Raw genomic sequence first — 26450 nt, forward strand, 5'->3', positions numbered from 1 at the left:
CAGCTGACATAGCTTTGTGGGAGGAATTCAGACGTGTCGGATACAACGTTCTCTCAAATGAGTGGTGAGCTAGGCTTACATGTGATGCGGCACACTCCTTGAGTCTCTACAAAGTGCGTCAACCATTCAGCCACTACGGTCCACTCCTTCATGGTGGGCTGTCATTCGTAGCACAGAAGAGACTGAACAGGAGGATATGCCATGTCGGATCTTTGAATTATTCAAGCGGGACAGGAAGTCTGTCGAAATTTGACATAATGCCACTGAAGTCGTTGGATTTTGGCTTGGGTGATGGGAAACTGGGCAATGGCCTGCCTGGGAGCTTATTCAGGTTCTCTTCTGGGCGCTTCAAGCCAAAGCAAGCGTGGGAAAAGGTGCCAATTTCCCACAGAAATCAAAGGCACTGAAAAAAGTCACGCCTCCGTATTGTTTAGCCATAGGCGTGATATCCCCACCACCGTATTCACCATCGACTAACTAAGCCAGCCGGCTTTTACTCTCTGGCCTCGCTGTCGCCGTTGCTTTGGCCGCTGCCTCAGCCTTTTGCTTCCGAATCGCCGTGCTGCTAATCTTGGACGCGAAATTCTCCGTCTCGCTCGCCCCCTCTCCTTGCTCACTGGCATCCAACACCTCCACTTCAAATGTCTCCAGCGGCTTCCACCCTTGCGCCGTCCGCTTGTCGTTGACGGCCTTTCCTCCCGACCGCGTCTCCCCCGAGTACACGAGCACATCCATCTCCTCCAGCGTGACCGTCGGGCCATAGACGTCCTGGAACTCGACACATTCGACGACGATGGCGCCGTCGCGAAAGGTGGCCTCGACGCGGCCCGGTTGTCTCGTCACCGTTTCTGCCGGGCTTGTCTTCTTCTTCCACCCGCTCTTGTTTAGCTCAAGAAGGGATGATAAAAAGTCGAGAGTGTAGTTGGTTCTGTCATCCCATGATTGCACGAGCTCTGCGTGTTTCTTGTTGACCAGCATCTGGTCTCCGGTGATGCCGACGATCAAGCGGCAATGCGATGTCGAGTCCTTGACCGGCACCCGGAGTAGAAGTACGGCTGCCGTGAGGAGTAATTTGTGGCCGGGGTGTAAATGGTCGAATGTCCCCCCTAGACAGACGATGTTGTATCCCGGGGTATCTTCCACTGGATCCTCGCTCGATCCCTCGACATTCATACTCAGACCTGCCTCGACAACCACCAGTTGCGACTGCAAAATCGTTTGCCTACTCTCAGCGAACTTGAGATATGTCGACAATGTACGATAGCCTTGTTCACTATTGATATGGAAGATGAAGTTCCAGGGGTGGTATGCCGAGGCAAAGGTCGGCAGGTCCACGACCGTTGTGTTGTTAGGATCGATGGCGGCCTGAAAGTCCGGCGCAAACCTCCGGTTGGCATCGTGGTCCACCAAGACGACGCGTGCGTCAACCGCGCCAGGTCCCCCGTCGACATCGCTGGCAATGGCCTGCTCGGCGCATATCAGGGCGATGAGGCTGTAGAGACCGGCGATGAGAGACTGGGTAGCTTGCCATGACAGCGATTTGGTTTTTGGTGATGCCCCGCGGAGAAGAGGGCCAACGACAGCCACAATAAGCACGGAAGACCGACTTGGGTTCTTGACTTTGGATAGGACTGCCTGTAGCGAGGGACGGTATGCGGCGCTGAGCGAGGCCCGTGATGGTGGCTGGGTGGGGAGCGGGAGGAGCAGTAGGCTCGGGTAGTCTTGAGAGCCCATTCTGGGAATCGGTTCGTGTTTGCACGTGACAAGTTGCAAAGAGATGTGAACAGTAGACACAAATGGTATACTATAGACAGATTTAGCAAGTAACGGCGATGTGTGCCTCAATCACGGATACAGCAGTTCAGTTGAGTTGAATCCGGTGCTGTGAGCTGTTGTTTCCCTCGGGCAGGTGGGGTGATTCCGCAGGGTAGGTAGCTCTTGCTGCCAGGCCGAGGTGAGGGGGGACGAGTCAGAGTGTGGGGCTCGCGCTAGCGATGCTGATTCATCCTTGCCGCTGCGGAGATAACGCGGGGCTGCTTCACTGTCATATGATTGGCTAACCCTATCTCCACTGGTCAAGTACGTATCCTGCCGTGTCTTGTCTCTGGAGCTCCTCAACCAACCTCTTTTTATCATCTTCAACTAACAACAACATGTTGGTCAACTCTACTTTACGCCTTGTTATTAACAAGATCCAGAGAAATCTCAGACTTTACCTTCCAGTACGATGATGCTCTCTGCTGTACTCTATCTACAATGACGTAATGGCCCATCCTTCCTGGACCGTCAACATGTCGTCAGCTTCTAGTGAAGGGGAGCCAACCCAGCTGCTGTCCGCTTCGTCCGCCGCGGAAAACTGTCGGCAAATCCGCTTCGTCTAATTCGACATCGGATCTCGACGTTCAATGTCACTGCGCCGTCCATCTGCGGCATCCGGTGGACCTCACAACCTTCCCCGCATCCGACGTGCAACCATCTTTGTCAATGGGGCGTCCAGACCTTTTCCATTCTCCCCTCGGACAACATCCTGCCGACATGGATTCTTGTCCTCGTTGTCGTCGTCGTCCCATATGGAGCATACCCCCTCTCTTTGTGGTATCCATATGGCCGACCCAGTCCTGGCTCCTCCGGCCTCCTGTGGCCCACTATCCCCAGACCATTGACTGTGGGTTCGCCGGATATCCAGCATCAAGCTCCCTCCGTCTGGGGTAACGGAGTGCCCTGGTTCCATTGGGCTGCTTTAGTTCAATTATTTCTCCTAGTCTATCGGGCAAGAGTGAGATTCGCCGTCGCGACAAGTGTCGCATTCGCTGGATCATCCCGGACTCCAATCCCGAGCTCGGAGCTTTCACGAATCCCCCAACGCAGCCAAGCTCTGAGTTCGGATCCGCAATGGCTCGCTGCAAGTGTAAGATTGGGGAAACAAGCTGTCTTGAACCGTCTCCTCGCCATGCACCTCCGCCTGCACCTCCACCATTCCATCCCACCACATCTGAGCTTGCTTGCCCGGGATCCACTGCCCTTCCGCTGTCTCTACCAAGCCGGCATTCCTCTCCTGGCCGACAACCTGAACGAAACCTGAAAGAGGGGTGGCCTGCCTGCGTGACACTCCCAGGGCCCCGTTGTTTGTCGTCACGGTGGGGTCCAACCTTGAGTCTCGACACTCTTGGACTTGCTCGTCCTCCATCTTCGGCATTCTCGCCGTTGGACAGCCATTCCCCTCTGATTTTGCACTCGTTTTCCAGTATCCTTCCTCGACCTCGTCTGGGTCGTCACTTGCGCAATTCCATCATCGTGATACCTTACACGTTCCCACGTCTAATTCCATTGGTACCCGGAAAGCTGTGGCTCTTTACAAAAACGTAGGATACGAGACCATGACCATCATCAAGAATGAAGCCGGGCAAGGCTCAAACGATGATGCCGGAATCACCGCACAAGAAAACACTACTCCTCGCATACCTTCAACCCGCCAAGCCAAGAACCAACAGGTAAGGCATAGAGCATCTGTCGCCTGCGCCTCTTGTCGGGACAGAAGAATCCGCTGTGTAGTTCCAAAGGGCGAGTCAGAGTGCGTCCAGTGCAAAAAGGCCGGTAATGAGTGCGTTATCAAGAATGACGATGAGCGGCGGCGGTATGTATACTTGAGAGCCGAATGTTCCCAGTTGAATTCAGTGTTATCTGAAATGCTGACAAAGTCACCAGACCAATATCAAAGGCGTACATGTCGTCTTTGTCCGATCGCATTGCGATGCTCGAGGGCATGCTGCAGGAGAAGGGTGTTCAACCTCCACCAGCCGTGCATCCCCCGAAGACGAGACGCGAGAACCAGCAGTTATCGGAAGAGCCAAGAGAGCAAAGAAGGTTTCCAGTCAAGAGACCAACTGCCCCCGAGGTCCCCTCGCCTCCGGATTCTGGAAACGATGACTACTCGGTACAAGGTAGCGACCACGCAGAGAACACGTCTACCACGAGCCCCTGCTTCCATGTTCCTGCAGAAGAACAATCCGCATTCCGTATACTGGATTCAACACAAGAGAACGTTGTTCACAGGCTTCTATCGACGAGAGGGAATCTTTCATTTGACCAGCCATCTGGACGGCTCCGCTTCTTCGGCCCGACAGCAAATTCTCATGTTTACTACGCCGACACTAGTGACAGCTCGCGGTCTCGTGAACCATCAGAGCAGATACGGCGTGCTGAACGCATCATTCGGACACTGACAGCGACGACTCACGACTACCTCATGAACAATTTCTGGACGCACTACAATAGTGTGCTTAAAATCATTCACAGAGAATCGTTCGAATCCGATCGAGAGTCGCAAAGCCCAAAGTTCTACTCGTCGTTCCTGCACATCGCAATCTTGGCTATGGGCTTCCGATTTGCTGATTGCAGTCGTGACGACATGAAAAGAATGGCTTTGGGGAACCGGGAGAGCACTTTGCACAGGGAGGCCAAGTACATGCTCGATGTCGAACTCGAGAGACCTGGTGGAATACCCAGCGTACAGGCCCTCCTTCTTCTCGGCGACCTGGAATGCGGCGTTGGCAGAGATAATACTGGGTGGATGTATGCTGGTAAGCCGATCGCGTGCCTCTTCAAAGAACACATAATAATGATGCTTCATCAGGGATGGCGAATAGATTAGCTTTTGACATCGGGCTCCAGTTGGACTGCCGTAACAGTGGTTTTGACGAACAGGAGGTCGACATCCGCCATATGGTGATGAGAGCCTGCGTGATATACGACAAATATTGGTCCCTATTCCTCGGTCGGCCCACGAGCATCAAAAGCCAAGATGTCGGCATGGATCTGCTATCGCGGCGCTTCTCACAGCTCACGTCGCTCATGGGAACGCCTGGGCCCACTAACAAGGAGAATCAAACTGTGGAAATCTACGATCAGCTCGTTGAGTTGATGGAGCTTGCGGGTCGTATCGTGGAAGCTAGAGACAGCCGGCAAGCACCAGCGAGTCTTCATAAGAGAGACGGAGCGGATAGCGAAGAAGATGCGTATGTTCAGAGCACCAACCTCGATCGCCAATTGCAGAATTGGTATAGGCGGTTGCCGGAACATTTACAGTGGAAGCCTGCCAACATCAAGCATGCACCGTTCAGCTACTTCCTTCTTCACCAGCAATATCACGTGTCGATGATATTGCTGCACCGTTCGTGGGCGAATTACGAAGAAGTTTCTGGCGATACTATTAGCACTGACGCAAACCTTACGCCGAATTCGAACCCTGACTCCAAAGACGCATCCGACCACCATCAATTCAATCACTCCCTAGGGACGAACATGTCACAATCAACCACAGACACAGGCCGAGTTGCATCATCGCGCAGTATCTGTAGTTTCCATGCGATTAGAGTGGCTAGAATCTTCTGGCAACACCGACAACGTTTTGACGGTACCAAGATATTCATCACCGGCATTCAGCACGCCGGTACTGCAGCAATTGCTCTGATTGCGGCACTGGCATATCACCGTTGCGAGTCTGATAGGCGAACGTACCTCGGATACCTAGAGATTCTGGCCAGCGCTATCAGCGACATGAGTCAAGCCTACCAGCCAGCAGCACGCATGGACAACCTACTGAAGGCGGTGCTTGGGAAACTCCGGACCGACAACGACAGTCTCGACGGTGCCAGCCAGCCGCCTATCATATTGACGGGCAGCGAAAAGAGTCTCCTTTCAAGTCCTGGCTGGAGAGGCAACACGGACAGTGTCTACTCCTTTCTACCAGCTAGACGTGAGGCGGAAGTCAGGGACAGCCCACCGAATAAAAGACGTCGCCCATCGACGAGCAGTCGAAGAGCGTCCGAGTTCGCTCGCCCGCCCTTACCTTTCTTCGGCGCCAAGACGCAGTCGTCGACGCGCAGGTCGTCGCAGAGCAACGTGTACGCAAACATCAGTTCTGCCCTAGAGCCCGCGACGTATCATCCAGGCGGAAACGATCATCAGCTATTCAATCTAGACTTTCTCAACGGTTCGGCGATAGATAATGATAGAGAAGGCGACGCTTCGGATGCCAAGAGCAAACCTGTGGAGGATTGCATATTTGTTTCGCCACTGTCCAACAGCTGGGCACAGGACATTACGACCAACGGTAACGCATCGCCGTCTCAAAAGGCGAATCTGCGGTATGGCGATTTAGAACTGGACGATTGGGAGTCTGGAGCATCCGGGATCGGTCTTGAGTCACCATCTAGCTTTCAGCTCAGTGGTGGAGGGGAAAGTAGCCGGGAAAGCCAGCAAAAGGTCCACAAAGAGGAACCCACTCAGAGCAGTTTCAAGAGTGAGGCCAAGGGCACAGTCATGGATCAAGGAGGTTTCGGGCCCTTTGGTCATGACGCCATGGACTGGATGGGTACCGATGGTGGTCTGGACACCATGACCTCTGTGAGTCTGATTGAGCTGGTGCAGAGTTCCATTGCTGGTAAGGCAGAGAGGCGTCCGGCGGACGAAGCGCCTAGAAACCACGAACTGGACTTTTTGAGCTTCTGAGTCAACCTTATCGCATGGGAATACAGACCCGGTTCTTCTTCTTTAGCATCCACCCTCTTTTTCTCTCTCTCTCACTCTTCGTTACTTCATCTTGGGCGTTGGTAGTCCATGGGAGTTTGCGGGCTTGGTTCGTTTCTTGACATTTGTACATGAGTACTCCTTACATAGCGTTGTAGGTAGGGATGTGCCGGCTGTGAAGCATAATTGAATAGATATCTTCTTTTGTCACCTACGTGTCCCAGAGCCATCGAAACAGGTGACACAAACCACTCAGATTCTCTAACATTGTCAAGATCACCGCGATCAAAACCACCCGCCCTCATCCCACGCCTTCCATCTCACCAACGAGACTAATGAGCCGTAAACCCACCATCAGCAACCAACCCAGACCCCTGCATAAAACTACTCATATCAGAAGCAAGGAACGTGATACCTGGATCAAGAGCCCGTCAGTCCAAGTACCAAATCGAAGATGCCGTACTTTAATCAAGATACGTAGTTTAAGAAAGACATCAAGAAAGTAATGGCAGTAAAGACTCACAATCAGCAATCTCCTCAGGCTGACCTAACCGCTGCAAAGGCGTCATCTCAACATACTGACTCAGTGGGCTCCCTGCCTCGCGCGAAAAGGGCGTCACGATGGGCGTCTCGATCCAGCCGGGACAAATCGCGTTGATGCGGATGCCTCGTCGGCCATAGTTGTTTGCGTCGCTCTTGGTCAGACCCATGACTCCTATTGTGGTTCTGTTTTAGTACCTTTACTATGTGGCGTGCTTTACCATGTTTCTCTTTCGAAATAGGGAAGGTGAAAGGAAAAGGGTAGGGGGTGAGTTGACGACGTACCGTGCTTCGCAGCCGAATACGCCGTCTGCGCCATGAAAAGCGAAGGCGAGACGACGCCAAAGATGGAAGCCACGTTGACGATGGCTCCTCGACCGCGTCTCACTCCAAGGTCCCTAGTCACAAATTCACATCAATACCAAACTCACCAAGAGTTCACCCAAGCGAATAACGTCGGAAGAAAAGAAAGATAGAAAAAAAACATACTCCTGCTCCAACATAACCCTAATCTCCTCCCTCTGACACCTCCACACCCCATACAAATCAACATCCACAATCCCGCCAAACTCCTCCTCGTCAACCTCGTGCGTCAGTTCCCCCTTACCCGCGATACCCGCATTATTCACAGCCACATCGAGGCGCCCGAACCGCGACACCGTCTCCGCGATGCCGGATTTTACTTCAGTCGCATCGCGGACGTTCAAGGGCAGTGTCAGGACCTCGGTGAAGGGATACTTCTCGCTGAGGAGCGATTTCGTGGCTTCGAGGGCTTGGGTGTTGATGTCGGTTATGGCGAGGCGGGTGATGCCGTTTCGGGCGAAGGCGAGGGCTGTTTTTTGGCCGATGCCTGTTGTTTTGTATTTAACGTCAATATTTCTCTGTTAATAAGAGGAATCGAGTAGGATGTGCGGGAGAATGATGAATGTAGGTCTTTCTAAGTAAATGAATGGGAGTCAAACGTACCAGAAGCCGCGCCAGTGATGAAAGCCGCACCACGGAGAAGAGACGCCATAATGTAATCTTGCTTGTTTCAATTTTACAAAACTCACATCTGACAATGGCGTTGAGTCCCTATACACGGGTTTATGAATGCTAATCCTGGGTGCCGACACTGGATGCGCGGATTACTGAGCAACCCGGAGTGTGCCAGCAATGCCAACTTAAATGAAAAGTCCCAATGTAAATAAGCTCACGCACTTACACAGTACACCTAAACCACAACAAAGACCGATTGATAAGACGGATGAACCGGTGAGACAAGCTGCTTCACTCCGCATACGCATCTCCATCTCATCGAGGAAACACGCGCAGCCATCTTTCCTCGGCGGTGGCATCGTCCAAGAAAGCGAGGCGGGAAGATCGCGGAGAAGCATACCCAGCGTAGCTTCCCGCGCGGGTCTATCCACACCACGGGATGAACCGCTCCCCGCAGGCCGCAGGATAAAGCAATACCCAGAGTGTTGGCACAACTTTGAGCTTCTATTGTTGGAGGTATCTGTCGAACCACCTCCTGTCACGTCATTCCCAAGTCCCCCTCTCTAATGAGGAGGTGGCATTGAGAGATCAAGATAGCGAAGGGTTGAGTGGGATGGAAGCTCCTTCGGTCAAGGATACTGTTGCGGCGCCCACCCGACGAGCACTCGCATTCCAAGTACGTCTTTATCTTTGGAAATGGTAGTTTGCTCCTTTGACGATATTCCCAAATGCTATCGCTGGACTATCAATTCGACTGAAAAAAGGAGTCATTCGCCACCGGTAATCTCTTCTTGACCCATACTACCTGATAAAACGGATTTAACCAGCCCTTTCGCACCCGCTGTTCCAACTATGGAAAGACAATGCTTGTGTCATGGGAATGACCCTCACAGCATACATGTACCAGCTTTTGTAGGTCAACACTCGTCGACTTTGTTTAGACCTTATGAAAGAAGTTCGACTCCAAGTCTCAGCATGCAGCACGTCCAAGTTGAACCCAGCCAGAGAAAAGATATGGAAACCCTCCACTGGCGACTCTAAAGTCAACGCAATTAAAGATGCCAGACTCCATGCCCCGTCGTGCATAAAGAGTTATACCGCCCTCCAACCCATAGAACAATAAGGTGGAGTATCACGAGAATCACGCTTCCTCGTAAGCCCCAAGTCCAAGGCAATCCATTGGACAGACGTCTCCCGGTTTCCCGCTCATATGGCGTTATCGGCCGCGTGCCGGCCCCGGCAAGCCCAAGATCAAGAGCAGCCAAAATCACCAATGGCGCCCCGACATTTGGGCTAACTACGTACGGCCAGCATGGGCGCGTCAGGCTGAGCATTTTGCTCAAAAAGAAGCCGAGACGCACAACCGCCAGTAGAGGTCCAGCATTGTAGCGCACAACCTGACCTGCTCGCAATCGGCTAATCATGAGTTTGTGCCGCAAGGCTTCCAAAGGTGTAGCAGGGGGTGGCATCAGGAGCGGGGGCGAGCTCAGAGGTTCATCTTTTAGGGAATCCACACTTTCATCTCGCTCTGGTGTCGTGCGGATAAAGCTATCCTGGCTGCGTTGGGCCACCATTACCTGCGCTTGCGGTCGTAGTCTCGGGGAGCTAGAGTCCGACTGTCTTCGTAGACCTGCCGGTATGTCCGAAGTGGGAGAGCCGCTATCTGCTGCCCGGCTAGGAATGTTGTACCCTTCCTGGGATGAGGAGAACCTCGACTGCTTCTGTGGATCTGCGACCAAGTCAGTTTGATAGATAGCGTCATCTCTAAAGAGTAATGAGCCACAAACCTGGCACGGGTGTGCTTGGCGGCATTGGGGAGTCTAGACTCTGTATTCGGCGTCCGTTGATTCCCATGGACGGACTCGAACTCCTACCTCGAGGGACGCCGTCCATGGTCGACTCCGTTTTCATAGCTGATAGAACTTCGCTCGCGCTAGGCCGCTGCAACGGGTCCAGAGCAAGAAGCTTCTTGAGAAGTTGGTACAACTTTGTCGGAAGATCTGGGCGTTCTCTGCGTTCGTCTTGGAAGCCTTGCCAATCTGTAATCTCCGCTCGTAACTCATCAATATCTTCGAGCTCTTCGTTGATGGTGTTGGCACTCCGGTATGGCAGACGACCGAAACACATAAAGTAGAGAATCATGCCAAGAGAGAAGATGTCGGACTTTGTGGTAAAATTGCCGTAACGCCCGGTCGTCAAGTCTCTCCTCAATACCTCGGGCGCGCAGTAAGAGATGGTTCCGGTGGATCCAGTCGACTTACGGACCATATTCTCAGATTGAACCTCGCCAAAGTCGCTGATCAGGCAGATTATGCCGCTACCCTCTCGATGCAGGAGACAGTTACTTGGCTTCAGGTCCCGATGAATGTAATTGGCAGCATGAAGGTATGCCAGTCCAGATGTGATGTCTTTGAAGAGCGAGTAAATCTCCTCAAATGACAGCAATCTCTGCGAAGCGAACTGGTCACGGGGCAATTCAAGCTGGCCTTTTGATTTCCGTCGCATCTGAGCTTTGAGCTGTTCCTTGGTCGTTTCCTTGGGTTGGTCCCCGATGATGTAGTTGAGCAGGTCACCACCATTACAGTATTGCTGTAGAATGAAAGCGCATGCCACGCTGGGACCGAAGCGTGTCAACTTGACGTCCTCGAGCCAGACATGACGGTAAGAGACCAAGTTTGGGTGAGAGAGCTTTGCGAGCAGCTCGACTTCGATGAGAACTGACAGGTTCAGGGTCAGCGTTTAGGACTGAACAAGAGTCGCACATGCATCCGTACCTTTTTCCAACCATGCGTGATCGTCGCCTACAGGCACGCGCTTACACGCAAAGTGACCTATCCATCATCAGTATCTCTGCCAGGCAGTCGATTGCTCGGGCTCCATACCAAGTTGACAACCATCAATTTCGTGGCGGACGAGCAGCACCACGCCCTTGCCGCCACGCCCGAGCTCCTTCTCCTCAATGAAGAAGGTTTTGAAATAATTCGGACTAAAAGCATCGCGGCGGATGCGGCTGCCCTCCTGGACAGAAGGTGTACTAGAAACGAACTCGGCGTCTTCGGCTTCCTCAATTACGGCAGCCTGCGGATGGGGTAAGCTTGGTTGCACAATGCGACGAATCGGGCTGGGCGGGGGGTGATGGTCGGCGCGAGAGTCGTGGCCGCCGGCACGGAGCATGCGAAAGTAATTCGGGTCGACAAAGGAATCATGGTGGCGGGCGCTGTCGAATTGACGTTCGGGGGAGGATGATCGCAAGGGCTGGCGGCATGTCGGGCATTCGGACAGGCCACGGATCTCGAGTCTCTGGGAGGACGGGTCACGGACTACTATAGCGTTGCGGTGCCGCCTAGAGGAAAGCACTGTCAGCAAGGTGCATTATCTGACCAAGAGGAAGCAAAATGAGGGTAGACCAACAGGACGATTTCGCGACCTTCGCGCGGGTGGTATGGGATCAGCGACATGGCCGGTCGATCTTGGTATGCTACGCTGGGGTCGTCGGACCGACAGAAAGGTCTAGATCATGGCCCAAAAGAGGGCAGCTGCGATGCTTGTTTGTTCGCCAGGCGGAGAAGTTGCTTCGGCCGGGTGTCTTATGACAGGTAAGCGGCATGGACTGCGAAGGTCGGCGTAGGCGTGTCGGAGGGAGCCGCGATGTTAGTTGAAGCTTCAAGGAGCTACAAAGGTAAGGCGAAGCTCCTGAGTGAGTCAAGACAAGGTGGTGGTCAAGGTGTCCAGGTGAGGATTCCGACTGCGTAGGTGAGGTAAGGTGAGAAAGGTTGTTTTGTTGACATTGAATGACCTCACACTGTCTAAGGAGCCACCCAAATACCCCACGTGCCCCGCCACGGAGCGTTCGAACCGCTCTGCGGGGCGCCCATGACTGCCGGGCCAGAGGAACCCACACTGTGCCACAGCCACAGCCACAGAGCATCCAAGTAACTAAGCAATCACCCTTCACCAACCCCTTCAGTAACCAACTCACCTTCATATTTGCAATTGCTAAAACATGATCGTATTCCTGTTTGCTACACGAAACCATGGAAGTGGTCAAACATTTGATGATTTACAGTTTCAGCTAGGTGTCATGCGATTTACTTTTGCAAGACGGCAATGCCACGATGAAATTGCGCTGAGCTCATTCAGCTTCTTCAAGTTGTCGGGCAAACACACGATATCTGCAATGATGAGGTAGATGAGTCCTCTATACGCATCTGAGATCTCGCAATGCAAGATACGATGTTTTTCTGCAGCTTCTACTCGAGACATGCCAAGCTGTCATGAGAAGTATCTGTATCCCTCCCGAAGAAAATGCGACCATCTGCCGGAGTTATATCCAGCTCACCATGTCTTCCCACATAGTCCCAAGAGATCGTTTCCAACATGTACCTAATTCTCTTTCTAAAACCTCGAGACTTGTGTCACAACCCGTCGTTGTATCAATTTCTCAAGGGCCTCAGGACTTCGTCGACTAGTGAGCTTCTCCCCCCCTGCCCAGTTAACGACGATCCTCTCTAACTCCATCACCACCAACCCCCGGCACCGTGGTGAATTGACCAGGGCAGTCTCCGTCGCGGTTACACTTGCTGGGCCAGCTCGGGCCCGTCACCAGGGGTTTGAAACAAATAGAGCCTACCTACGGCTACGGATACAGCTATGGGACCACCGCGGCATATTCGCAACGGGGCGGCACGGAATTCGTATTAAATCGCACCAACGAACCCTTCACCGCGACTCAAAACATCCCCAACCTGGCAAACCCCCCTCAACCCCCGGCTCAACCTTGCCCGTCGTCCACTTCCAGGCTCTGCGCAACGGCAGTGTCTCTTCACCGCCGTGCTCAATTCCCGACAACGGAAAGGAAAGCGTGGATGTGTCAACGCAAGGTCTTCATCCACCACCGTTGTGGCCACAAGATCACCGAGCTCCTTGAGCAGTGCGAAACGTTCGAGTGTCCCGGCATTATGCAAAAACCCGTCATCAGCAACCGCTATACCTGCATTGTGCGGACTTGTATGTGGTACGGCCAGTTTTGAAATGAACTGTGGTGAGAGAGTGAGTGAGACAGGAAGAGAAAATACCAGAGAGTTGGGGAGCATCTCCTGTGTAAGTGAACTACTTCACTATATCCTGCGATATGAGCCGAAAAACGACAGGTTTCTCACAATCGCGTCGACTAGTTCCAACCTTCGCATCCAGCTCATGCAATTAGATAGAACAGCATCACAAAGCCTCATCAGCCCAACATTATACTTCTACTTGATTCCAGCTACTAAAAGTCAACCCCTACCTCAACGTCCAATCCGAGTCCCATCCGTGCCTTGCATTAGCGACGTGCATCTCTAGTAGCGTCTTTTCAACACTAAAGCGATCCATCGCGCAAGTTTGTCTGATGGTCTAGGTCAAATACGGCAGCTCAACATCGGTTAGACATTAAAAAGGCCTGCCTCGTCGCTTCAAATGACCGTTTGGAAGTGAATGAGAGGCATCATCTATTCACAATTTTGAGCAATGTTGATAGTTTAAACCAATTAAACTCCGAAAAGAGAGAGCGCTCTCTTCCCGATGGGTATCATATATGTCCAGTTCTGCCTAGCTCCTGTGGTATTTAACCCCTTCCCGGCTTTTCAATCACCTGAACACTCCTTTGCGCCCTCAAAATACAAGAAACACACTGTACAAACTGAAGAACCAATCGTAAAATCAAAAGGTATCAGAAACGCCACCAATCAAGTGATAAAGACGACCAACGTGCCCGCACGCCAAGTGGGAAAAGGCCACCTCGCCGATGAGAGACATATCGTTCACGAGCGAAAAAGCCCTAGTGAATATCGCGATCATGCAAAATCTGCCACTTGCGATGACACAAATTAATATGCGCTCTCAAGGCGTCTGCTGACTCGTAGTTATCCGTCGTCCCCGTCGGCACACATAAACAGCACGCAAACATGTTCCTGTCCGAGTGCGACTTGGCCAGGAACCGGCTCGACATGCGGAAGCCGTCCTTGAGAACAATGTAGTCCTTGTTGCCGGGCAGCAGCGGGTTCCATCGGTACCCGCACTTGCACCGCTTCGGCGCGTCGGGGATCGGCTTGGAGAGGTCGACCTGGAGCGTCATGGCCTCTGGGCAGAACATGCTGAAGACGCTGACTTTGGGGCGGAGGAAGGCAGAGGCGGTAGTGCTGGTCGTGTCTGCTTCCGAGGGCGCGAAGATGGAGACGGCGTCGCTGGCGATGGCTTTTGGTGTTGGCGGTGTTGGTGGAGGCGAGGGCGGTTCTGATTGGAAGGGTGCCTGGTCGGTGCTGATGGTCATGGTCATCGACATGTCGTCGTCTTCCTCCTCCTCCTCTTCATCTTCGTCGTCGTCATCTTCGTCTTGAGAGATGATGCTGTGGTTGTTGGTTGACGAGCTACTCGAGTATTGCGAGATGGGCCTCGTATGCCGCGAGCGGGGCTTTGAGATGGGAAGGTGCTCGGGGATGTCTGGGCGTCCGGCGGCGAGACGGTGATATAAGGCACCGAGGGCCTGGACTGAGGCGATTCTGACAGACTCGGATGTCTGTATGATATCTGAGATGTTGAGAATGCCGGTCAAGCTCGAGTCAGAAGAGACCCTGCGTAGGTGAGAAACCCGACTACTGAGGTTGAACAGCTGGTTGGAAAGCATATCCCGGCATGGTGCTGTTGAAGCTGTTAGCGTGGCTGCAGACAGATGGAAACGGGTTGCGACGTCGATGGGGTGGAAACTCACTATCGCCGGTGGAGAAGTCGGTTCCAATAAGAACAGTCGCAATGTCATAAGTCTCCTCGATCTGATTCCTCGCAAGCTCCAACGAGATGCTCAAAGCACATGTAATGACATCCCTTCGAATACCGGATTCTGATGATTTCCGACAGTAGTGGTTTCCAAGTGTGCGTTTCCTCTTCCATTGGGTGTAATGCTCGGTGCCCTCGGCGTATAACTCTTTGAGAGACGACACAGCCTCATCGACTGTAGTTGCCTCCATTGTTGACCTGTCACTTTGATGGCATGATGGAGTGGTGCCGAGAGTAGGTAGGATTTACGTGGAGGAACTAACTTAGTATTGAAGGGAGTGAAAGTGACGAGAGGGAGAGAGAGGATCGTCTGGGAGGGAAGGGATTAAGAACGGCAGCCAACGGAAACCGGATCGGGAAAAGCAATGTTGGCGGGTGGCCGGCAATCAGCTGAATGGATGACCAGGGCGAGCTGAAGCCTGAAGCCTAAAGGAAGGGAGGACGGGAGAGTTTTGAGACCGGTGGGAAATGGCAAACAGAGTGCTTATCGGCAGATGGGGGGAACACGACTCAGAACAAGCTTCAAAGCGAGACAACAGATCGAGGAGTGGGTTACCAACAGGTTGGGGCCAAACGGGCGTGCGTGTGTGTCTGTTGATGAAGTGGGTTTTCTGGTTTCTTTGATGCTTTGACTCTCGAAGTATTCATAGGCAAGAAAGGTATGGAGACCGGATACATCATACAGCGTACGGAGTTGGTAGGGAACAAGAGTCTAGAGGGTGTGCTCGGGCTTCTTGGATCGACAGGAAAGCCAGGGAGGAAATGGGGGGGGAGATAGATCGGGCGTGGAGCTACGGACACTAGAGCAGAGCAGATGGGCGGGCAAACTTTTTGAGCCAATGTGGCGTTGGCGGGCGTTGAGTTGGTGGACGCCAGGACGCCAATCTCACGACTCGAGGTGCAAGTCGTCCGAACGGGCGCACGGGAACTCGAGGGGGGCGGGTAGCCGACATGACATGAGGCATGGGACGGCGTTGGCGACCTAGGCGTACGGAGTACTGCGTAGAAGACGGAGTAGACGGGGGGGTCAATGGGCATGGTCCATGGGCAAGGGACATGCAATGCCTGTCAAGTCGAGTTTGGCCAGAGAGTCATGTGCGACGATCTTTTGGATGTGATTCTCGTCTCATCCCGCCGTCAGCCGGCGGATGGTGTGCATGCTGACGATGCTGCTGCAGCTGAGGTTTGGTTTGGTTTCCTTGGGGTCCTTCTTCTGGGGGTTGGTACTTGTTTTGGGGGTCGCAAATGAACGGAGAAAGAATCGAGAAGGGTGAGAGAGTGTTTGCTTTTGCTCGGAAGGGACCGGGAGAATTTTTCCATGTTGGCAGCTCGCTAATGAGTAAAACATACGGTCAACTGAGTACTGTTAGTAAGAATAGGTAAAACAAGAGGAAATACTCCCGGGACGACTTGCTGTGCCAGGAACAGAGATGGCCAGGATGAATGCAGGGCAAGGCAGGCTGGGGCCATGGGAGCATGGGACCAGGCCAAAGTCGCCAAACAAAAGTCGCTTCTATTCGTTGGGATAATACTATGCCACCGTATTGAAGGCGAGGCGAGTCGAGGCGAGTCGGAGGATCCCACGCGTGCGGTTCCAATTGGCAATCCGTTGCTGTTGGTGCTGCTGCTGTTGCTATGCCTGCCGGTGACTTCAAACAAACCACCCAATCCTTGATTCCGTGATGACAAGGTTAAGGTAAAGGTGACAAGACAGAGAGAGAGACTGAGAGTTGGGAGTTTCGTCCGAATGACGACGACGTGACCGGGGTCCCGCCCATCCCGCAAAGAAGTCAAGAGTTCAGACGTGTCATTCGCGTCAAAGAAAGATGGGCTCAGATGGCACCGATGGCACCTTGGGGATCCAATGCGACCGCGCCGTCTGTGCTCAAGCTCAGGGTGGACACGCCGCACTTTGCACCATACTATGTACACAGTTATAATGATGGCACATGGATCCTGACACCCATCAATCTATCAAACGGTCAGCAACCTTGCACCTTGTCCGGTTCGCAGAAACTCGACGGGAAATCCACGGCCAGTCCGGTTCAGTCCGATTCATTTCTGTCTGCTGTCTGGTAATGTCCCTGTCATTATTGACTGTTGACTGTCCTGAGGCAATATAGAGACACGAAAGAGAGTGATTGAGTGGGAAATGAGTCCATTGAAGAAAGGCTGAAGAGGAAATTAGCGTGCTGACTGGGCGGGCGCTACGCTTCCAAACTCCTACCTCAGTTCGGAGTACTTAGGTACTTACTAAAGGTAGAGCAGCCTCTAGGTACGTACTCGCCTAACACCGTCCACCGTCGGTCCATCCGGCGAGCCGGCCCCGAGCTGTGGGCCCCCGTCCTCGGTCTCCCGACATGGCGATTGGCCCACCACCGCAAGCCATCGCTAAAAGGTACTTTTGGATAGGTATCTCAGCCAAAGGGTCTCTCTACCTTAGCCTCTCGAGGCTTCCATTGGATCCTCCGCCGCGATCCTTCATCCTCTAAGCCGTCAACTCATTATCATCCAAGCCGCAAAGACAACCCGAGACAGGCACACGCTCCACGTCACATGCTAGCCCTTCAACATCACTGCCGTCCCGTCCGCATCGGACCGCCAAGCATCGTGGCACTTCTCCCCTAAAGCTGCTTAAAGACAGCTAGCGTCCGGCTTGAGGCTTCCGCTGCCACGACCACCGCCGCCGCCCATTCACCCAAGTGTACCTCCTACGTTCCTGGGCAAGCCACTTCCAGCCTACCTATAACCGGTCTACACAGTCTTATCAGCTCAGCTCAGCTCCACGCTTTCACATGGCCAAGCCTAAAAGCAAACAACGTGGCCTGACCAACATGCTTGAAGATCCGGAATAGTAAATCATCGCACAATGCCGCCTACTCGTACTCGCCAAACCCGTCAGAGCTGCGACCGGTGCCACGCCCACAAACTGCGTTGTCCAAAACAGCCTGGCAACGCCATTTGCAGCCGTTGCTCCAAGGCCGGAGCCGCATGCGTGTATAGCCCCGTGGGCACGCTGCCGGCCTACCAGGACTTGGCTGCAGGACTGGGTGATGATGCCCTGCCCCTGTCAAACGGTGCGACGGACTTGGACTGGGGCAACTTTTCTTTCGATGAGATCCTGGGCTTTTCGTCTGTTCAGCCTTGCGATTCAGCGTCATCTCGCCCTGATCAAGCACCACTAACACAAGCTCCGGCTAACCCTCGATCCCAATGCTTTGAAGAGCTTTCTTCTATTACGGCCACTCTAGATAGAGCCACGAGGGGCCTTCCCCCTATTGACAAGTTCCACGTCCCTGGCCCCGATTCCAAAAACTACTGTCTCGAGATATCCCAACAGTACAGTCACAAAGAGTCTCTCGAGCTCCTACTGGGCGAGACCCAAAAGCTGGTCGATGTATATCCCAAAGCCGTACAATATGCTCTGGAACAGCGCCCAAGCCCCGACTGCAGTGTGCCAAACTGCATACACACCTACAACTCCATCACCAGTCTCCCAGACGAGCCCTTTGCAAACTCGGCGCAGCTGACATCAAAGATCGACTATCCGCTACTAAACCTCCTTCTCTGCTGCCATTACCGATGTGCCGATGTCATGGAGCTCGTCCTCTGCCACGTCCAGCTGTGTCTCAGGTTCCTCGCCGCGGCCATGCAGCAGGATGTCCAGCCTCACGAGTTTGACGTTCCAGAGCTCAAAATTGGCTCATTCACTCCGTCACGGCGATCGTCGCCTTCCATCATCATGGCGATTCTGGTCGATCTCCAGTCCTCCCTGGCCAGTTGTGTCCCGCGACTCAGCTCAGCGCTGAATGAGAGGGAAGGGGACTGTGGCAAGGAAGGCCGCATACTTTTGCTTCAATGCGAGCTACTTGCAGAGAGAGCAGATTCCATTGTAGACCGTCTGAAGAAGCTGAGAGATACTCTCAGCAATGCAGGGCTTCTTGCGTAGAGTCTATCGCGGCCAAGCGGGCATTAGTGTGTCCAACGACGTGAAGGTTTCACATTGGCCGCTTCTTATTGAAACCGAACATTAACACCAATCATATTGATATGATGTTGAAGCTATTGGTCTAAGAGAAAGCACATACCCTTTCCCCGGGTCATCTTCCGTTCGTGCGTCGGCAGTTCTGACGATGGCATGGATATCCCTCCATGAAAAACATCACAACCCCTCCTCCTTAAACTTATCAATACCTCAAACACATATCACAGGTGACCTTAAGTTGATGCGAAACATGGAAAAATATCATTGTTATATATGCCGAGGTGCATGGTCATATAGAAGTTGCTGTTCACTGGTTGATTGACTTTATCCGCCGGGTGTTTTATCAACGGTAGGTCAGCTTCCTTAAAGCGTTGCGTTGAAAGACTCTGGTTAATAACCACGATGAATGCAGCAGATGACCTCTACCTCAATGCCGAGCCTCTTCATTGTCTTGTCCAGTCCCTCGCGTATAAGACTTCGTTTTCTAGGAGTCATCCGTCTTGTTTCTGGGGAATGGTTATCAATCAAACTTCCAGTATTTCTCTCATCTACAACGAGGGTTTGCGATAGTCTAAGCCATATTTCAGAGTCAACAATCAACTCCAACTTTCACGATGAAACTCTCTGCAGCTATCCTGGTACTGGCGTCTCTGGCATCGGCTCATTGTGCGTAGAATAGAACCTAACCTCATGTCAAAATCTTTGGACAGAACTAACAAGTATCAGACGTCTTCCCTTCCGTCACCTACAATGGCAAGACTACGAACGACTGGGAAGTCGTTCGCAAAACAACAAACTTCCAGTCCAACGGGCCCGTCACAGACGTTACTAGCTCGCAAATGACATGCTACCAGCTCGCGCCCGGCAACGAGGGAGCCACGGTTCTCGACGTCACAGCTGGCTCGACCATTGGTTCGTCTAATCTTCCTTACACTATACAAAACACACAGTCTCTACAAATACTAACACCAGATGAACCAGGGTACAACGCCAAAGCGTCCATCTCCCACCCCGGACCCATCAACTTCTACATGGCCAAGGCGCCCTCCGGCACAAGCATCACAAACTGGGACGGCTCCGGCAAGAACTGGTTCAAGATCTACAGCGACGGCCCCACTGTCACCTCAGGCGGCCTAACGTGGCCGACAAACGGTATGACAAGAATCCTCTCTCTTACAATGACTCTTATCCAGGAGGGATTTTATGCTGATGCCACCATTTCAAGGCAAGGCAACAGTCAACGTCCAGATCCCAAAGTGCATCGAGAACGGCGACTACTTCCTCCGCGTCGAGCACATTGCCCTCCACAGCGCCAGCAGCGTCGGAGGCGCCCAGCTGTACATCTCGTGCGCCCAGCTCCGCGTCACGGGCGGCACGGGCACGTACAAGCCGAACCTCATGTCGTTCCCCGGCGCCTACAGCCCCAATGATCCCGGCTTGGTTGTAAATATTTACTACCCTGTGCCGACCAACTACAAAGCTCCTGGGGGTGACGCTTTGACTTGCTGAGGGTTGTCTGAATCTTGGAAATGGGGGCGTGGATGAAGGCAGTCTGGGAATCCCTTGCGCTGGAATTGACGAGTGCTGGAAAGCATTATCCATCACGATAGCTCTCTAGCCCATCTTGCTTGTTTCCACGATTGCAATTCAAACCACATTCTCGATTGCGCTGCGCGTAGCTTGAGCGCACCCTTGCACAGCGCACTTCTCTCCGCTCAATCTCGTCACCCGTCCTTTGTTACATGTGATGAGAACAGGCTCCGAACTTCACTTATCGATACATATAAAAAGACGGCCATATAGGCCGCTTCCCCTCGCGCTCGTTCCTCTTTGCCATACACCACGAGCACCCCAAAATGAGGAGCGATAATAACAGTCACAATCACAATCACACCCACAACAGGGTTGACAGCCGACGACCACTAAGATCGACTGCGGCCCGCAGTAGAAGCTCGCCCAGAGGGTAGCAGTCGAAACAGAGCTGTCACGAATGCCTCCGATTGCCACTCTGACGGCTAAAATTGAAGCTCCCTAGCTGTAAACCCGTTACAGCCTTCCCTTTTCGGAAGATGCCCGTCCCCCAAAGTGGCGATGTAACCCCCACAAGGGATCACACGGAGGGGTGGTGAGCATCATTGACGATGCAGACAGGTTCAAATGCGGGGAAGGCTTACATGTTGGCAACCACGAAATCCATAGATCAATTGTGAAGTCGGTATCGCTTACTTACTCTATCGTCCAGAGGTTGGAACGTGGCGGTTGACGATTTTCAAAGAGCCACCTGCCCACTGACTCAAGCAGCACATTTGATGCGGAGATAACGGGACAACTCTTTATCATATATGTGGGTTTTGGGTCTCTCAGGAGATATAAGCCTTTTTGAAGTCTCCTACAAGTTGCAACTTACAAGGCAGGCCCCGGCAAGAAGCTGAGGCGCAAAAAAGCTTATGCAAGGGCCGGGGCCAGCAGCTGACATGCTCGCACCGCACGATCTGGTCTAGTGTTGACGAATCACACTCAAACTTCAGAGTAACTCATTAAAGGACGGAAAAATTATCGCTCGCAGATTGGCGACTTTGCAAAGAAAGGAAAGAAAAGGGTGGTGTTCGTGTCAGTTTCGGCATCTGGAGTGCCGAGTTCGATATGATGGTTTAATGATGGGAAAGCCAGACTTGGCAGAGTCAGATAGACTTTGCGCTCTTTTAAATACCACGGGCAGAGAACTTTGCGCAAACGAGAGTTGATCAGATCTCGTCAGTTGTCTGATGGATCCAACTTTGTGAATAGAAACCATGCATTTCTCAGTTTCCAAATTGGTCTGCCTCTTGGCGGCAGCTCACGCAGCTGCGGCCGTCACTTACAGCGTGCCCGCCAAGGTGAACACTGGCGGTCTTTCATACGCTCCTCTCGAGGCAGCGCCCCTCGGTCTATCGTGAGTTTCACCGGAAATTCCTCCCTCATTCCTCCCCCCACCCCTCTAGGTCTTCTCCCCATCCCCCAGTGTTGTGTGGGTTTCTGACTCTTATTGCCAAAAGCTTCGAGTTCTTCGCCTTCCAGGCGTACTTCAAAAACGTAACGGCAACGAACCAATGCCTCGCCAACCTCAAGGACCTGACGGGCACCTGGCCCCCGATCCGCATCGGCGGCACAACGCAGGATAGGGCGTCCTACGACGCGGCGACGTCGGCGTACGTCGTCTACTCGGTCGCCAACGCCGCCGACGCGCCCGCCTCGCTGACGTTCGGGCCCAACTTTATGAAGCTGGCGGCGACATACGCCGGCGACGTCACGCTCGGTCTGAATAGGGGAAAGAACAACATCGATAACACTATTGCGGCTGCCAAGGTTGCTGTGCAGGAGATGAAGAATCTCTATGCCATTGAGGTCGGCAATGAGCCCGAGTGTAAGTGAAAATTGCCAAGCCTTTTCTTATTACGAAGCCAAACTGAACTTTGGTTTGTAGATTGGTCGGGAGTCCAGCCCATTGCTGCGGGAGGGTGGAGTCCCGCGCTGGATGCTGCGTCGCAGAATCACTGGGATATCACTGTCGGCAATGCCATTGGCAAGAAGAACATTATCCAAGCCGGCAACTCCAACTCTCTTCCTCCGACTTGGGGAGCTGAGGAGCTCATCGCCAGCGGGAACGCGACGGTCAGAGAGTATGTGAAGACATACGCACATCACAACTACCCCGGAGGGTCTGTGACTGGTTTAATGTCTCATTCGAGCATCTCAAGCAATGTTCACTTGTAAGTTGGTCGCGTATTACCACCTGACAGGCTCCTTGACTGACGTGACCAGGTTCGACAAAGACATTGCTAGTGCGCTCGCAGTCAACAAGCCTTACGTCTTTGGAGAGACAAACTCTGGTAAGTTGCATAGACACTCTCACACTTTTGATCTCCTACGGAACTGAAGCTAACGACCGAATAAAGTCGCGGGAGGCGGCGCAGCCAACGTATCCCCAACCTTTGGCGCAGCCCTCTGGGTCATGGACTACACCGTCCGCCTGGCAATGTCCAAAGTCAGCAGAGTCTACTTCCACCACGGCACGATCGGCAACAACCCCTACGCCTTCTTCGGCCGCTATTCCAACGGCAACCCGTACGTCGGCGCCTACGCCGCAACGGCCTTCATGGCCGGCGGAAAGCATCTGGCCGCCCTCGACGACGGGAAATCTGCCCTGGCTGCCTACGTCACCTACGACGCAGCCGGCGCGCCGCTGCGCGCTCTGCTGTACAACTCCAACTACTACAGCGGCACGGGGACTCGGGGAACCGAGTCGTTTGTACTCAGTGGGCTGACGACGGCGGCGGGCCGGGTTCGGAGTAAGCGCGTGACTGCTGCCAGCGCGGAGGCGAGGCAGGATCGCGGCGGAAATGCGTCCTTTGGACAGCAGTTCTTCAACAATGGCACTTGCACGATTGGTGGGACGGAGACGTTTGAGACGACGACGGTCTCGGGTGGCCAGGCTACGTTCAGTGTGAAAGCCAGCGAGGCCCTTCTCGTCTACCTGCAATGAGTTCGATATAGGCTCCGAGATCTCAAGAAAATCCGATGGCCACAAGGATGAGAGATGATATGAGGTCTTTGGTATAGCGTCGAGTGCTTGTAGTTGTTCTTGTAAGTGGGAAGGGAGGAAGCAGGAAGCCGGGATAACTCACTAACTCGGACTTCCCGATACATACCCCGTTAATTGAATTGGCCGTCCAGGTTTCTTTTTATGCAAGCATAAGTGATGGTGAAACTTTTCATCCTGTTTCCAGGCCCATACACAAGTAGATCAACATCAAACAAGTGGAAGGAGAATAATTAGAAACGACGCTCCTCCAAGCGGTTCACATGCTAATCACCTAGTTTGCCAATCGCGACTGAAGAAGCTGAGGTAAGTGATGCAGCAAAGCCAAGCGCTATGCTTTTTAGTCTCTCATCTCAACGTCATTGCTCTCTCTTTTTTCCTCTCTCCAATTTCCTTCAGCCTTAACGGAAGTACATCCCAGTCGAGTCCACCCCAACCCGTCTTGGCACTGCCAAAGCAGCTCTTCCCATGTCAGTCTGTTAAGCCTCCTTCACTGCAATTACTACGTCGTCGCTTTCAAAAGACAACCTCTCTAGCTGCACCTCTAAGCAGTTTCATGACTATTACCTCAATATTATCACGACATCATCTTCTTTCACTTCTTTTCTCGCCAGCCTCTTGTCGGCTGAGCTCAATAAACCTGCATCGCTCTGCATCGACTGACTCTAGAGTACAGCTCATATACCGTGAAGAAACATACACATACGTCACACAGTAGACCTCACAATGGCCGATAAATACATCCTCCGTGTGACTGCAGGACCAGGCTATGATCTGGACTGTCAAACAGAAGTCCCCGTCAACCAGGCCAAGCCCACAAAGATCACCAGCGCCCTCGCCGACATTGAGCTCAACGTCAGGATACAAAACTACGCCGGTCTCCCTCGCAACTCGCCCTCTACCTCACCCTACTTCTCTGAGGAACCGCACGCCACCAATAAAGACCAGTACAGTATCTCTTTCCGCTTTACGCCCAAGAAGCCTGCAAATGCCTCCTCATCGGCGGACGGTATATCGGCCGAGGACCTGCAATTCGGCAACGACTTTGACCACCCCATCCGCGACCGTCTCCCACCGGGCTTCAACACAGCACTCAACATTGTAAAGTGGTGGATCGACCCCGGTCTGGACGGCGACGCCTACGCCGATGTCCCTCATCTCTACGGCCCCGCGCTAAGCTCCTTCAACACCATCCACGTTGGTTCTGGCGTCCACGACGAAGAAAAGGGCGGGCTATGGTTCGAGGAGGGAGGCGACGAGGCCGGCCTCGAAGCACGAGAAAAGATTGGCGCGCCGGCCACGTCCAAGGAGCGCATGAAGTGGGCACTCCGCAAGGACAGCAAGGAGAACTGGCTGTTTGAGTACGGCAAGACGTACGGTTTGGACTTTTTCAATGCCTACCTCGACTTTGCCAACCTGGCGTTGCGCTTGCCCGGTTACCAACTTGCCATCATGAAGTACTGGGACGGACAAGGCCTTCGGTGAGTTTCTGCTCCTCCCTTTTCCTATCTTTAAAAACTGTTCTTTGCTTCTCTGCGAGTCGAACTGTTTCCGTAATATTATTCCCATCTCGCGCCATGGCCGTCATTTCCGACTTGTGCTATTGACCTTGGGAGGGACAATGATGTAATAGCAACACGAAGACCCTGAGGTGGCTTATCAAAGCACGGCTCAAAAATGCTCTCCTGTTTTCTTTTCATGTCATTCTTACCAGCAGCAGGGAGGGGGAGCCTAAGCGCTCACATACGCTTAGATACGTTCTCCGGAACAAGACCACCGGCGACATCTACCTCGTCGTCCTCTTCGAGATCCACCTCAAGGACGACGTGAACGAAGACGGCACGCTGAAGACCACTGCCAGGGGCGTCAAGACTGGTGCACTACCGCCGCCGGCCAAGGACGGCCACGAGCCTCACGACGAGGCCAAGGCGCTTGAGGAGGCTAGGAAGAAGATGGGCCCCGCTGCGCATGAGGCGGAGGAGACCAATGCCGACGATGTGGACTAGAGTGCTGAGCCGGGTACACTTACACGAGAAGTATGAAGCTTTTGTGATTAGATTTGGTCGATCCTTTGTACCCTAGATTACGTCGGAAGGCGAGACAGCGTGGCTAATAGACACGAATGAATGATTGGGAGGGAGCAGGCCCGGGCTTATATATAATCTAATAAACAGCTCTTGCTCTGCAACATGTTACCTCGACATGCTGCTGTTCATGTTGGAAGGAAATCTGACAAAACCCAATAGTCGCTGTCATTTCACTCACTTGAACTAGACAACCAGTTGTCAACAGAACTTGAGAGCGAACACGAATAATGCGCGAGAGCTGCGACTAAATGCACTCCATCAAATGTTTAGGAAACTAGACCAAGATGTTGAGAGAGGAGATCTCTAAACCACATCAGAGAACAGCCTTGCCCACCTCACGGCGCCTCCTCCCATCATAATGAGATGCTGCCTGGTCCACTGCCAAACCAACGGAAATTGTCCTCTCGGCAGCGCGTAGAGGATCCAGGCCAATACTCTAATCAGGCCTTGGTATGAAGTCATACACGGCCAAGAACTGCTTTCTCATCTGCCTCTCGCCAAAATTCGGGTTTCGACACGGCGAGCATGCGAAGCAAACGTGGAAAATGTTCCTAAACCCCTGTCCGCCATGCCGTGTGTGACGAATGCCGCGCCGCACGCCGAGACTGAGAACCCCCATGGGCGCCCCGGCCGAAAATCTAGCCTCTGTCCGTCTCCGTGGACGATTTTGTGCCCCGCCGCCGAGGATTACGGGCCGCTTGGCTGCATCGCCGATCGTCATCCGACAATTCGCCCACGTCCTTGTCTCTCTCTATTAGGCGAATGTTTGTACTGTACAGCCGTGGAGGCTTTTATCGACAATGAGCGCGCGGGTCGACGTGCTACCTCTAGCACGGCTGACATTATCCTCCTCTACCCTTTGCGAACCATGGCCGGTGGAATATCTGTTCGCCGTAGATATATCATGCGCCACTTAAACCTAATTATAACCAATATTCTTCTT

At 53.0% G+C, this 26450-nt stretch overlaps 11 protein-coding genes across 11 annotated transcripts; 5 read left to right on the forward strand and 6 right to left on the reverse strand.

Annotated features, from left to right (window-relative positions):
- Nucleotides 1-477: 477 nt before the first annotated feature.
- Nucleotides 478-1734, reverse strand: CTAM01_06563 (cytidylyltransferase; the record flags this gene model as incomplete). The annotated part of the gene is made up of 1 exon (XM_060522590.1): nt 478-1734. One exon carries the CDS (start codon nt 1732-1734, stop codon nt 478-480), a length of 1257 nt encoding a protein of 418 aa, XP_060382849.1.
- Nucleotides 1735-2848: 1114 nt separating this feature from the next.
- Nucleotides 2849-3187, reverse strand: CTAM01_06564 (uncharacterized protein; the record flags this gene model as incomplete). The annotated part of the gene is made up of 1 exon (XM_060522591.1): nt 2849-3187. One exon carries the CDS (start codon nt 3185-3187, stop codon nt 2849-2851), a length of 339 nt encoding a protein of 112 aa, XP_060382850.1.
- A 190-nt stretch (nt 3188-3377) lies between these two features.
- CTAM01_06565 (fungal specific transcription factor domain-containing protein) lies at nt 3378-6510 on the forward strand (the record flags this gene model as incomplete). The annotated part of the gene is made up of 4 exons (XM_060522592.1): nt 3378-3491; nt 3561-3634; nt 3706-4580; nt 4634-6510. 4 exons carry the CDS (start codon nt 3378-3380, stop codon nt 6508-6510), a joined length of 2940 nt encoding a protein of 979 aa, XP_060382851.1.
- A 350-nt stretch (nt 6511-6860) lies between these two features.
- CTAM01_06566 (short-chain dehydrogenase) lies at nt 6861-8083 on the reverse strand (the record flags this gene model as incomplete). The annotated part of the gene is made up of 5 exons (XM_060522593.1): nt 6861-6943; nt 7052-7243; nt 7354-7466; nt 7558-7918; nt 8035-8083. The coding sequence occupies 5 exons, from the start codon at nt 8081-8083 to the stop codon at nt 6861-6863; spliced, it is 798 nt and encodes a 265-aa protein (XP_060382852.1).
- Nucleotides 8084-9098: 1015 nt separating this feature from the next.
- On the reverse strand, nt 9099-11504 carry CTAM01_06567 (uncharacterized protein; the record flags this gene model as incomplete). The annotated part of the gene is made up of 5 exons (XM_060522594.1): nt 9099-9775; nt 9834-10763; nt 10821-10877; nt 10929-11389; nt 11458-11504. The coding sequence occupies 5 exons, from the start codon at nt 11502-11504 to the stop codon at nt 9099-9101; spliced, it is 2172 nt and encodes a 723-aa protein (XP_060382853.1).
- A 2357-nt stretch (nt 11505-13861) lies between these two features.
- Nucleotides 13862-15047, reverse strand: CTAM01_06568 (uncharacterized protein; the record flags this gene model as incomplete). The annotated part of the gene is made up of 2 exons (XM_060522595.1): nt 13862-14721; nt 14792-15047. 2 exons carry the CDS (start codon nt 15045-15047, stop codon nt 13862-13864), a joined length of 1116 nt encoding a protein of 371 aa, XP_060382854.1.
- A 609-nt stretch (nt 15048-15656) lies between these two features.
- CTAM01_06569 (uncharacterized protein) lies at nt 15657-15821 on the reverse strand (the record flags this gene model as incomplete). The annotated part of the gene is made up of 1 exon (XM_060522596.1): nt 15657-15821. The coding sequence occupies one exon, from the start codon at nt 15819-15821 to the stop codon at nt 15657-15659; it is 165 nt and encodes a 54-aa protein (XP_060382855.1).
- A 1904-nt stretch (nt 15822-17725) lies between these two features.
- CTAM01_06570 (uncharacterized protein) lies at nt 17726-18805 on the forward strand (the record flags this gene model as incomplete). Its single annotated transcript, XM_060522597.1, has 1 exon — nt 17726-18805. One exon carries the CDS (start codon nt 17726-17728, stop codon nt 18803-18805), a length of 1080 nt encoding a protein of 359 aa, XP_060382856.1.
- A 650-nt stretch (nt 18806-19455) lies between these two features.
- CTAM01_06571 (fungal cellulose binding domain-containing protein) lies at nt 19456-20350 on the forward strand (the record flags this gene model as incomplete). Its single annotated transcript, XM_060522598.1, has 4 exons — nt 19456-19507; nt 19568-19753; nt 19823-19993; nt 20067-20350. The coding sequence occupies 4 exons, from the start codon at nt 19456-19458 to the stop codon at nt 20348-20350; spliced, it is 693 nt and encodes a 230-aa protein (XP_060382857.1).
- A 1283-nt stretch (nt 20351-21633) lies between these two features.
- On the forward strand, nt 21634-23363 carry CTAM01_06572 (uncharacterized protein; the record flags this gene model as incomplete). The annotated part of the gene is made up of 5 exons (XM_060522599.1): nt 21634-21773; nt 21877-22244; nt 22305-22590; nt 22643-22710; nt 22777-23363. The coding sequence occupies 5 exons, from the start codon at nt 21634-21636 to the stop codon at nt 23361-23363; spliced, it is 1449 nt and encodes a 482-aa protein (XP_060382858.1).
- Nucleotides 23364-24146: 783 nt separating this feature from the next.
- Nucleotides 24147-25426, forward strand: CTAM01_06573 (uncharacterized protein; the record flags this gene model as incomplete). The annotated part of the gene is made up of 2 exons (XM_060522600.1): nt 24147-24901; nt 25174-25426. The coding sequence occupies 2 exons, from the start codon at nt 24147-24149 to the stop codon at nt 25424-25426; spliced, it is 1008 nt and encodes a 335-aa protein (XP_060382859.1).
- Between the last annotated feature and the right edge of the window lie 1024 nt (nt 25427-26450).

This window comes from Colletotrichum tamarilloi, assembly GCF_030869305.1.
Source record: "Colletotrichum tamarilloi strain Tom-12 chromosome Unknown Scaffold_18.1, whole genome shotgun sequence".
Lineage (NCBI taxonomy): Eukaryota > Fungi > Ascomycota > Sordariomycetes > Glomerellales > Glomerellaceae > Colletotrichum > Colletotrichum tamarilloi.